The sequence below is a fragment of the Lissotriton vulgaris genome, chromosome 8, assembly GCF_964263255.1.
Source record: "Lissotriton vulgaris chromosome 8, aLisVul1.2, whole genome shotgun sequence".
NCBI classification, from domain to species: Eukaryota; Metazoa; Chordata; class Amphibia; order Caudata; family Salamandridae; genus Lissotriton; species Lissotriton vulgaris.
The window spans coordinates 207,203,831-207,216,896 of NC_141696.1; the positions used below are offsets into that span (position 1 = coordinate 207,203,831).

General features: G+C 46.3%; 1 protein-coding gene across 1 annotated transcript in view; it reads left to right on the forward strand.

Annotated features, from left to right (window-relative positions):
- Positions 1 to 11,469, forward strand: part of LOC147696880 (N-acetylated-alpha-linked acidic dipeptidase 2-like) — a 443,587-nt gene extending 432,118 nt beyond the window's left edge. Inside the window, exon 13 of the mRNA XM_086936082.1 lies at positions 10,865 to 11,469. Coding sequence (XP_086792208.1) covers positions 10,865 to 11,054 — 190 coding nt within the window. The 3' untranslated portion in view covers positions 11,055 to 11,469. The remainder of the gene's footprint in view (positions 1 to 10,864) is intronic.
- Positions 11,470 to 13,066: the final 1,597 nt, after the last annotated feature.

The window sequence follows — 13,066 nt, forward strand, 5'->3', positions numbered from 1 at the left end:
AACTTCATGTCAGAACAATGAATTGGTTTGAGTTGGCCTTTCATAAGCTGAGAAAGGACTAGATTTAGATGCCAAGTAGGAGGCGGAGGCCTTACTGGTGGATAGACTGTAATAGGTGTTGGATTTAACACAGGTCACACTCTTGGCAGTTACTGATCTCTTCAGTGCCATCTTCAGTTCTTCTTGGTTATGTGAGAGATCTGGAGTCAGGAAATTCATGAAGAGATAATGACTAGACTGTCACCTACCTGTAGGCATGGTGAAATAGTTAGGCAGACTGTCAGACTTGGCTATTGTACTTGGTTGTGCAATAACTGACAACTATAAAAAGTGTATGCACTAGGTACAAACCCTTCTTGAAAACCTGATATTATAGGAGTCTTCATAAATCTGGTGTGATTGTTTGAACCCAGTGAGTCTGACCTACCTCCCTCCACATTCACAAAGGCATACTGCAGAGAGATAAGGTAGACCAGTAATAAATACACAGGTATTAAGTTAGGAACCTAATTGAATCATGTGGGCACTGACAAATACATTTCTTTCCTGTAGCACAAGAACAGGCAGGGCCTGCCACATAGACATTGAAAGAGCAACAGGGGGACTTAGAAAAGGATACAGAATTCTGAAAAAATTAAAACGTGGCATCCACAAAACACAAAATGGCACGGCCAGCAGGTTGATATACAACAAATTTGGAAAGGGGCGACCATTCGGTCCCCCCGAACGTATGGCGGAGTACCACGATCCCCCCGGGAAGCCATCTTGGGCGGGAGGCGAGTCTCGGCTGGTATGCCCGAAGCGGCGTAGCCGGGGCGCGCTTTTTCCCGCCCTGGAGTGGGCTGGCCTAGACACTGACGAGGCCGGCCACGCCCTTTAAGGCAGGCAGGGGCGGGTTGACGCCCGCCCTGAAGACGGATAAAAGGAGCAACAAGCCAAGAAAGCATCCTCTTGTTCCTGTGCTCTGAAGCTGCACCTCCTCGCTACACGTGAGCTCGAGACGGAACGAAGAGCCAATTTTGAACGTGGTAATCTTTCTTTTTGTCTTGCAGATACTCTGTCTGAGAATGCCTAAGAAAGTTGGAAAGCGAGTTACTACCGACCAGATGCTCCGTATGCTCATGAAGGAGGTAACCGATCTAAAGAGGCAGATGGCGGCTAGAGACGGGGAAGGGGGACCGAAACGACCGTTGGCAGGAGCCGCTCCAGGAGGGAAGGGCAAGAGGCCCAGACGGGGGGCAGCGGGGGGAGACACCCCGGTTCCCGATACCCCACTCGAAAGGCCAACTCCGGTGCCGACAGAGGGGAATCCGATTCCCGTGGTGGTCACTCCCGTGTCCGGGGAGGATATGCCGCCCGAGTTGGCAGCACAATTGGCAGCGTGGTTGGGGAAAGATGGCGAGGGCGCCACGGCTGACGACGCACGGGTGTTGATGAAGCAACTGCGTGCAAATAGGGAGGCGGTGAAGGCACCATCGCCAGTTATCACGCCGTCTCCGGCGGGTGGAAAATCGACAGGAGCAGGTCCAGCGGCAGACGCAGCTTCCGGTTCAGGTAAGCAGCCATTGCCGATTGCGAGGGATGAGTCTGCACCCTCACGAAGGGAAAAATTGGGTCAGCATGTTCCTTTGGCTATTAAGGAAAAGATGTGGGCAGATGAGTATGTAAACATGTTCTCGTTGCTTACTGATCATTATGAGATGGAGCATGTTAAGAGCCAAAAGGAGCTCATGCATCCGAGTGTTTGGCGCGCAAAGATGGCCGCCTTTAAGGTTGACGAAAACATTGGCAATTGGGGCAGGGCATGGGGAATTTTTACCGCCATCATGGGTGAACGTAGGCCCGAGTTGCTGTCCGAATTGCCTATTTATCAGTCACGGATCATGGAATATTCTGTATCGTATGGGGGCAATCAGTGGTTTTGTTACGATGATATTTTTAGAAAAGCGAAAGAACACGACAAGAACTTGACTTGGGATTGTTACGATTCTGTTTCATGGTCGAAAATGGAGAGTACTGGTATGTTGAAGTTACCATTGGTAGGGAGTAGCGGGGGTGAATCCTCCCGCCAATATGCTGGGACACCCTTTCGATCGAGTACAGGTAATGACTACCACTCGAAGCCGAACGGCAACGCAGGTAAAAGGGGGATTTGTTGGAACTTTAACAGGGGTAAATGTACGAGGCCCCAGGGGTCATGCAAGTTTAGACATGAATGCGGAGGGTGTGGGCAGCCATCCCATCCTGAGTCCATGTGCAGAGCCAAAACAGGTGATAACGGTGGTAGGGGAGGCGCCAAGCAGGTCTGAAATAGTCCGAGGGGCGCCTTTACCTACTCCGATTGATACCATGGCAATGATTCCTTGGCTCAGCGAGTACCCGGATCATGTTTCCGCTGGGGTGTTGCGGAACGGGTTTTCATATGGTTTCCGCATCCCAGTGGGGGATTTTCAGGGTTTAGCAAAATGTAAAAACCAACTGTCGGTCTTGCAACATACAACCGTGGTACAGGAGAAGATTGGGAAGGAGGTTACTCGAGGTCGAGTCGCCGGTCCATTTGATGAGCCACCATGTGCTAACTTTGTTTGTTCCCCTTTGGGGGTGGTCCCTAAGAAGGACCCGGGTGAGTTTAGGTTGATACATAATTTATCAGCCCCACGTGGTCTTTCCGTGAATGATGCGATAGACCCGGAAGTGTGTTCGGTGCGGTACGCATCCTTCGATGAGGCCGTCGCCATGTTGAATCGCCTAGGGCCCGGGGCGCTGATGGCAAAATCAGATATTGAGTCAGCGTTCCGGTTGCTCCCGGTACACCCAGACGATCAGCGTCTCCTTGGTTTCATGTTTCAGGGTCACTATTACATGGATAGATGTATGCCGATGGGATGCTCTATATCTTGTGCCTATTTTGAAAAGTTCAGTTGTTTTCTGCAATGGGTCTTCACAAAGAGGACGGGTTTTCAGCATGTCATGCATTATCTCGATGACTTTTTGTTTCTGGGGGCGGCTGGGGATCTAGAATGTGGACAGGCTTTGAATGAATTTTGTCTCTTAATGAAGCATTTTGGTGTGCCACTGGCACCAGGTAAGACTGTGGGTCCCTCGACTTGCCTCGAGTTCCTGGGGATCGAGCTCGATTCAGAGGAAGGTTGTTTTCGATTACCAAGTGAAAAGGTGTTAAGATTCAGGGCTTCCCTGAAAAAGTGTATTAGTGAGTCTAAAGTCAGACTGCATCAATTACAACAATTGGTGGGCCAGCTGAATTTTGCCCTGAGAGTAATGCCGATGGCCCGCCCTTTTTCCCCGCTCGATCGCTCAGGCCATGGTCGGCCTGAAGGAGGGTCATCATCGCACGAGACTATCGGCAGAGGTTCGCCAGGACATGCGCATTTGGTTGGCATTTCTGGCGGAGTTCAATGGTCGAATTGTCTGGAATAAACCGGCGGTGTCCTCCGAAGAGCTGGGGCTGTGGACAGATTCGGCTGGGAGCATTGGTTTTGGTGCCATATTCGGCACACAATGGTCGGCCCAAAAATGGCCGTTATGGTGGCATGAGTGTGGGCTGACAAGTAACATTGCCATTCTTGAACTTTTTCCCATTCTGGTGGCCCTGAAAACTTGGCCTGAGGGACTCAGAGATCACTCTGTGGTTTTTTGGTCTGATAACATGACCGTGGTTGAGTGTATCAATAGCCAGGCAGCACGATGCAAATGGATTCTGAGATTGCTCAAAGAAATTGTGTTATTGTGTATGCAATTGAACGTGCTATTTAGGGCAAGACATGTGCCGGGGGTGATGAATCAAGCGGCTGATGCGCTTTCTCGTTTTCGTATGCAGGCCTTCTGGGGTTTTCTGCCCACAGCGGACCCGGTGGCGGCACCCTTTCCCGAAGCTCTCTGGTCTCTCGGTGCCCCGAACTACAGAACCTCGTGGGAGAGAGTTTAGCACCCAGGACGAGGAAGGCATATGAAGGGGCGTTCCGATCCTATTGGGCCTTTTTGGGGACTGCTAGGGGAGAGCTTTGGGGTCAGGAAGAGCTAGTGGTAAAATTTCTGCTGTCCTTACATCAGGCAGGCAAATCAGTGGCTACGGCCCAGAGGCATCGGGCCGCCATCTCCTTTATGGCAAGGGCTCATGGGATCCAAGACCCGACTGCGTCTTTCGTGGTGCAAAAAGCGCTACGTGGGTGGCAACGCCTTGAGGGTCGCAGAGTAGATGAAAGGCGCCCGATAGGTTTGGATAGGTTGGCTCTGTTGTTATCGGTACTTCCTGCAACGTGTTCATCCCAGTATGAATCAGTGTTACTCCGAGCCGCTTTTGTGCTAGCATTCCATGGGGCTATGCGAGTAAGCGAACTAGTAGAAAGGAAACAAGCAGGATGCCATGGGGGGACTGTGCCGAGAGCACGTTCGGATAAGGGGGGAGACCATGACTGTCTCGTTGGTCAGGTCCAAGACCGATCAAGGTGCGATCGGGGACAGCATAATCATACAAAGAATTCCCGGGTCTTCCATGTGCCCTGTGGTGTGCGTGGAGGAATATTTAACGCATAGGGTGGCATCATGGGGGGGGACCTTGTTGAGACACGCTGACACCACCCCACTGACGAGGTTTCAGTTTCAGCGGGTGCTTGCGATGTCAATTTCGGCCGCGGGCCTGAACCCCGGCGAGTTTGGGACCCATTCCTTCCGGATAGGAGCTGCTACAGAGGCTACAGCCAGGGGTCTGAATGTCGAACAAATAAAACGTGTGGGGCGTTGGTCCTCAAACTGTTATAAGAGATACGTGCGGTTGCACATGTTGTGAAGCTGTAATGTTGTACTCAAGCTTCTTGTTTTTGTTTGGTTTTCAGTTGCGCAAGCCTACGAGGCGGGGCGGACTGTGCAGTCGACCCGACACCGGGGGGCCAGCGGTCAGACATCACCGGCTGTGAAAAAGGAGGTGTGGGTCGTGGGCAACTCATACGTGAGGCGTGCCGCGGACGTATTCAAAGCAGGTGACATGATTCACGTGGCTGGGGAATACGGGTACAGTGTGTCCTTCTACGGAAAGGGCGGGCTCTGTATTGACCAGTTTCAATCATTTTTCGAGGGTTTGTTAGGGCGGACGAGGTCACCGCCGTCTGTAGTCATAGTACATCTTGGGGGCAACGATTTGGTGACCACTGGTAGACGACTTCTTCTCGAGGGGATGCTTTCCACTGTAAGTTGGTTGGCGAGAAGAGTTCCAGGGTGCACAATTGCATGGTCCCATATGATTCCACGGAAAGTGTGGCAGGGGGCTATTTCGGTTTCTGCTCTGAATCATTCAGTAAGAAAAATTAATAATAAAATGAGTAGATTGTTCCGTTCAAGTACACTGCATTCTATTTCGCATGGTTGTATTAAAGGGGATAGTATGTATTTGGGGGATGGTGTTCATTTGTCCCGGATGGGGAACGAGTTACTCATAGGAGACCTGATAGCTTGGCTAAAGACTTTGTGACATGACCTTTAGGCAGGAGTGTTGTGGGGGGTCCGGATAGCCGGTCAACTATCCGGCCTGTGGCGGTAAGGTCATGATCGGTGAGCAGTAATTGGAAGATCCCTAGGGGTGGGCGTCACCCATTACGGATGGGAGCGCTCGAGGGAGGTGGCCATTGGCCCCTCAACGGGGAGGCGGTCCCTTCTAAGGATGGGCCGCCGAAAGGAAAGGAAAGGCGGTCAAGGCCCCTTCCTGGGTAGGAGGGGCTACAGCCCCCTCCTGGGGAATTTCCCGGGGCCTGGACGTCTGCGACGGCAGATGTGGTAAGTTGTGTGGGGTTTGGGAGGGGGTCTACGCTACCTTCTAGATACCTCACACGAGTCCTCGGACGACCTTTAAATGGCGTCGAGTTTATTGGGGCCCCCGTCAAGTCAAAGGGAAATTGGTAAATGCACTTGAGGTACACCTCTGTGCGGTCGCCCCTCACAAGTGAGGGGGATATGTCTGGTTTAGGGATCTTGACACCGGTTACGACCTTGCCGTTGGCCCTTAAACGTTAGGATGTACAATTTCAAGTTAAACGTTTTGTAGGATGTTAGTTCGGCTAGGAGAACCTTTGTATTAGAGAATATGTTAAGGTTAGCCAAACATCGCAATGTGGAAATGAAATTGTACATTAATATGAAACTGTTATTTTAATGTTTTAATTTTGTTTCATATTTTAATAAATACGGCCGGGAGGGTCACTCCCTCCCGCCTTCCAAAAGTTCAGAACCGTTTCCGGTTTCCCATTCTTGGGGATTGTGTTGAGAGGGGGTGGCGGGTATCTCAGCCATATGGAAAGGGGCGACCATTCGGTCCCCCCGAACGTATGGCGGAGTACCACGATCCCCCCGGGAAGCCATCTTGGGCGGGAGGCGAGTCTCGGCTGGTATGCCCGAAGCGGCGTAGCCGGGGCGCGCTTTTTCCCGCCCTGGAGTGGGCTGGCCTAGACACTGATGCGGCCGGCCAAGCCCTTTAAGGCAGGCAGGGGCGGGTTGACGCCCGCCCTGAAGACGGATAAAAGGAGCAACAAGCCAAGAAAGCATCCTCTTGTTCCTGTGCTCTGAAGCTGCACCTCCTCGCTACACGTGAGCTCGAGACGGAACGAAGAGCCAATTTTGACCCACCCACCAGCCCCTGAGGACAGCAAGTGGTTTGAATAAAGTTTGATGTGGTAACACTAATTTTTTGCAGGTTGTGATGACTATTGTGATAACTTTGAATATGCAATAAAGAATGGTCGAATTATAATATGTTTTGCAAATAAAGTAATTATGCACTGGTGTTGATCAGTAATCATGCCTTTTAATAAAGTTTTAAATTGTTACTGTCTTTTAGTAATTTAGTCATTTAGTAATTTAGTTAGAATTGTCGTATTTATTTTGGTCGGGCGGTAAGGTCATGATCGGTGAGCAGTAATTGGAAGATCCCTAGGGGTGGGCAACACCCATTACGGATGGGAGCGCTCGAGGGAGGTGGCCATTGGCCCCTCAACGGGGAGGCGGTCCCTTCTAAGGATGGGCCGCCGAAAGGAAAGGAAAGGCGGTCAAGGCCCCTTCCTGGGTAGGAGGGGCTACAGCCCCCTCCTGGGGAATTTCCCGGGGCCTGGACGTCTGCGACGGCAGATGTGGTAAGTTGTGTGGGGTTTGGGAGGGGGTCTACGCTACCTTCTAGATACCTCACACGAGTCCTCGGACGACCTTTAAATGGCGTCGAGTTTATTGGGGCCCCCGTCAAGTCAAAGGGAAATTGGTAAATGCACTTGAGGTACACCTCTGTGCGGTCGCCCCTCACAAGTGAGGGGGATATGTCTGGTTTAGGGATCTTGACACCGGTTACGACCTTGCCGTTGGCCCTTAAACGTTAGGATGTACAATTTCAAGTTAAACGTTTTGTAGGATGTTAGTTCGGCTAGGAGAACCTTTGTATTAGAGAATATGTTAAGGTTAGCCAAACATCGCAATGTGGAAATGAAATTGTACATTAATATGAAACTGTTATTTTAATGTTTTAATTTTGTTTCATATTTTAATAAATACGGCCGGGAGGGTCACTCCCTCCCGCCTTCCAAAAGTTCAGAACCGTTTCCGGTTTCCCATTCTTGGGGATTGTGTTGAGAGGGGGTGGCGGGTATCTCAGCCATATGGGAGAGGGCATGTGAAAAAATCAGTGATAATATTTAGGGATCAGTCGGGTCCCATATGACCCCAAGAAGAGCATCAGATAGTCCTGCACACAACGCACTACACAGCGCATAAAGCATTACACACACCACCAGAGTAAAATGTAGTGGAGTACATTTTGAAAATAAGTGTAAAATAAGGGGCCGGACAATTCCCCTGGAGGCTTCCAGGACAGCAACAGAGATAATGAGATAGCAAAACAAAATTCTGGAAAAATATTATCTGTGGCATGTACACACTAGGTGGTTGACAAAATGGCACACTAGCGCATGGCAAGACAGAAGACAGGTTGGACAAAGAGAAAATGGGTGCCTTCACTTGATCTCCTTTCCACCAAACATCTGGACTAAAATTGCACAAAATGACCCTGCTTTTGGCAAGAAATCTGAGTTTACCCGAACACCACTAATATGAGATTGTGAAAAATCAATTAATGCCAAGATTAAAATCTGTTCTTCACAGGCGTTCACAAACTCCTAAAGCTGCAAAGATGAGAAAACTGCAACTGGGAGACTAGCAAAACGAGCTAAAAATAAAATAATATCAGTGTCCCACAGACTACTACCAGACCCCAAACAATTGGAGAACATTTATAATAAAATCAGCAAAGATATTTGTCTTGTATCCCTGATACTTCCTGCAGCAAGCTTTTAAAAGGGTATAAACATGCATTAATCACCCATCACACAAACACACGTACTTATTTGACTAAATGGCATACAAGCATGTGACAAGTAAGGAGGTATAGAGAATAAAGGGAACGTGGCTCTGTACCCTGGTGTGGCCGAGTGATTGCTAATGGGTGAGATTAATTCACACATTCCTTCTATAACTGTTGCTGGTTCCAGTAGATGCCCTAAATGCAATCCCTGGCTCACTGCCCCACAAGTATAAAGATATCTGAGTAAGACACCTTAGTAAGACAAAACTGGCCTGGGAATGCTTATTTTCCCTTTTTGGTGTGACCTAGCCTGGCAGTTAGTGCTGGACTGTTCTTACTGGAGCAAGACCAAGGCTGGTTTGCATAAGGCTGGTCCCAGTCCAAAAAACATTGGACTGGGATGTGTTGCTGTTAAATCACCAGTAGCTGGGATTCACTAGAATATTCCTGCCATGAATTTGTTGTTTGTTGCAGAACACCCTCAACACTATCAGCCACATGCAGGTTAGAAAATGCACAAAAAAGCACATCATCTGGCATAAAACTTAGCCCCACCCCGGACACTTAAGCCCCCGCCCCCACCCAGAAGGGCAACTGTAAGAATGTAAAAAATCAAATCAAATTACCCTCTGTGGCCAACAGCAGATAGGTACACCAAGCAAAACGGTAAAACAAGACTATGGGCCAGATGTAGGTCGCCCAATACAGGTCGGCAACGGCCGAAATTACCGAATTTCGGCCGTTACTGACCGGTATTAGGCTACTGAGATGTAGGTGACCTAAATTGCAAATTCGGTAATTTACCAATTCGGTATTTTAAGGAATCGGTAAATTACCGATTCCATAAAATACCGAATCGGTAAATTACCGAATTTGCAACGTAGGGAGCACTCAAATGAGTGTTTTTCCCATTTTAGGATTCTTTATTTACCACCAACTATAAGGTAAATACTGATTCGGTAAATACCAAATCTTATCGATTCGGTAATGTTTACCGATTTTTTTGCTACATTGCATTTAACGATTCTAAAATACTGAATCTGTAAAATTCGGTATTTTATAATTGGTAAGTGTTCTTTACCTACATCTGGCCCTATACCACTTATTCTGGACAAAAGCCATGGACAATTAAGAATTATACCCCCAGGTCTCCAACAGCAAATACAGCACCAAAATGGCTTTTAACCTTAAAATACATCAGGCCCTTTTATTTCATATTCATGAGTTATCTTTGGGTTCGAATCCCCATGTCCTGTGTTCCCCTGCTGCAAACAAATAAATTGTAAAACACTGGAAAAACAATTAGAGGTATTTCATACGCCATCATCAACCATTATCACATCAAATAGAATTCTTGTGCATAGAACTTTAGGCCTGATTTTCCAAAGTAGTGCAAGAAATAATGCAGACAAAGGATGAGTGATGCGTTCCTTCTAGTATCTCAATTGCACTCCAACTGTAAAAATAACAAAAAAACAGACTTAGCTTGAAAAAATTCCTCACATGGTCTCTTTAGGCTAAAATACACTCAAGGAATTTTCATCACATGTACAATTTCAGCATGACCAAAAAGACTAGTAATGACACCCAGCATATGCTGTCAGTGTTGATAACCCAAGACACATGGCATATATCAATTTTAAGGAATCCGGTGATATACTTCCCCCAGTAATTAGTACTTTTCTCACCTAATTAAAGAATCCGTCTGGTCTACATAGCAACAGAAATAGATATCCAATCATAGGAAGTGAACTTCTTTGAAATGGATGGGCTTTGCAGATTCATCAGTGCATGAATAAAAATATCCTCACTTTGGGGAAAGGCATTTAGGGCCCGATTTCGATGCGGTTAGAAAGGCCTCCTAACAGCATTTGCTCTGTCCGAAACCGTGTCTTTCTGACCAAATCAGAAAGGTTTGCAACCAACTGAGTACAATACAAGTTAGGCGTTAGGAATATCCCAATCTAAACCCGTTGGCTTTTGGAATGACCAAGCCGTACGGAGCAGAATCGTACGTCTCTATGGGCCGCGTTTCTGAATGATTGAGTATGCTGCTAGATTCAGACACCCTTTTCGAATCGTGACGTCCGACTTGAATCAGCAGTTGGAATAAGACTTTTGGGGGCCCATAGCAGGCCCCCTGCATCCAAAGCCTTCCCAATCGGGCCCGTGGGGGTACCCATGGGTCCCCCCTTACCAGCCATGCACAGTTTGGCAGGCACCAGTGGGTGCCCTCCTCAGGCTACCTGATTTTCCCCAGCCACCCGTTTCTTCAACCGGAGCCTATGCATTCTGCTGGATCGTAGGCTCCCATTGAAGTCCATGGAAGTTCAACCAAATCGTATCTGTAAGCATCCGGATAAATTGTACTCGGTAGGTCAAATTCTCCAGAGAGCTTAAACATCTACTAAAGCTAATATGATCATTGAATATTATTGAAATTTGTTTTCAAAGTCCTAATCCTAATTATGCAGTTGTAACAATCTGTTTATGCTTTCTTTTTTGCATGTACAGGCACATCATTTTCGCACCCAGTAGTCAAAATAAGTATGCAGGAGAGTCGTTCCCTGGGATCTACGACACCATGTTTGATATTGAGAACAAAGCTGATCAATCCAAAGCCTGGGAAGAAGTAAGGCAGCAGATTTCTGTTGCAGCATTCACTGTGCAGGCGGCTGCAGGAACCTTGGAGGAAGTGGCGTAGGACAATGCTGTGTTGGAAACAACACAGATTACCCAATACTTGAGAATCCATTCAAACACCTGGACAAAAAATTGTGTGAACACTTGTGACTGACCATTCAGTTGAGTTTGGACAAATCCCTAAACCGGTGCTTTCATGTCTCCCGGACTCAAAATTATGAGACTCTTTGCTTTCATCTCTTGCTGCTTTTACTGTTTTAGAAAAAGTGATTCTTTTGTGTAAAAAATAATTTTAGAAAAATATATTCAGATTAAGTTATTAAAACCGATTCTGTTGACACAACTGGGATAAATAAGTAATGTATATTTAGCATCTCTGTAAGCTGATATGTAATTAGTTTCTTTTGTGCTTAAGTTGAAGGTATTTTATCTGGTTAATAAAACAGTCATCAGTGTTGACTGAAGTGGCAATAATTAGTTTGTATTTTTGCTCATTTTTTAATATTCGACTCTCTCAGGGCTTAGTAGGCTTTTTGTTAAAACTTGGGGCTGACGCGCACCTTGCATCTTTCTTTTTCATGGAGTGGTTTTATATTTATGTTATTTTTTTGTGAAATGTGGTTATTACAAGAATAATACTTGTTCATAGTTTATTATAGAGATTTTCTATAAAACACGACCTTTGACTGCACGGACCAGTGCTAAGATTTATCATTATTTGATGCAGCGAAATGCAGCAAATAAACTTCCTGCACTGCATCAAATGGAGAAGGCAGGAATGCGCCATATCCATCAAGCTATAGTGCATCCCTGCTCTCTCCCTACACTGGCGCACTGTGTGCTGCCTAGCACCAATGCAGGCACCCTTCCACCATGGTGCAAGGGTGCCTGAGTTGTAGGCACAATTATTTTTGTGTATGAATTGACACCTTCCCGCACAAAAACAATCCGTAGAGCCATTTTCCTCTTTGTAAGTGTGCTGCAGAATACTCCAGACTTAGAAAGAGGAAACAAGGCAAAATACATCTATTACTCCTCGTTACACCTCTATCGTTAAGTCGTACGATTTTGATGCATTCCCAGGTTTACCAGACTTGATCAAATCTGGAAATGAGCCAAAAAACATGTAGATGCTTCCCGGCGAAGAGTAGCGCAAGGCAGCAACTTACGCTGCCTTGCGTTACTCCAGATTTGCCAAGCAACATATGGCCACTCATGGTGCCTTGAATGGCTTGGTAAAACTGACTTTGTGTGATGCAATGGCAACACAATTTTTCCATAAATCTGGCCCTTGTTGTGCTCTTACTACTGGAAGCACTCAATTTGCTACCATCACAGAAAATCCTTTTGCAGGAGAATTGAATTCTCTCACATCCCACAGATCCTCTCATCCAAAATTCTTTTTAGCAGACGTTTTAACCTTTTTTGTTTTTTTTTAAACTATGAGAATTCATAAACCTATCGAAAATTTAAAAGTTGGAGAAAACTTCAACAGAGAAAAATTCTTCTGTATCGTCATACAGATCAGGCTGTTAGTTGTGTTATTTTATCGTATCCCTGTTTAGCCTTAGCAGAATTAGCATTTCAGCTCACCATATAGAGCAACACTTTGGTTTTGTTCACTATTTTTTGGTTCGATCCATTGAGTAGTTTTAAGCATATTGAAATAATCATACCTGTGGTCAGCTCTGAGCCAGTTCACATTGAACGTGAAAAATTGCTTTATATGTTTCCACATTTCAGATATATCTGGTCTTCCAGATATGATCTTAGTATTATTATATCTGTAAAGTGCCATGCTCCGATACTTAGACCATTATTAAATAAGATAATAATAATAATATTAATGATTAGTAATTCAAAATCTAAACAGCAAAGAATAGCATATGACAGCCCTTATAAAACTGAGCTCCCATCTACAACATCAGATTTATTGTAAATATAGAGTTATTTATTCTGCCTTTCGGGAGCATATTCAACATTGATTGTTATTTTGCTCAAGTATGTGTAATTGAGTACTTTTTGACATAAATAAAAACTTCTCAACCATGAAACTTTCTATCCATTACCTAA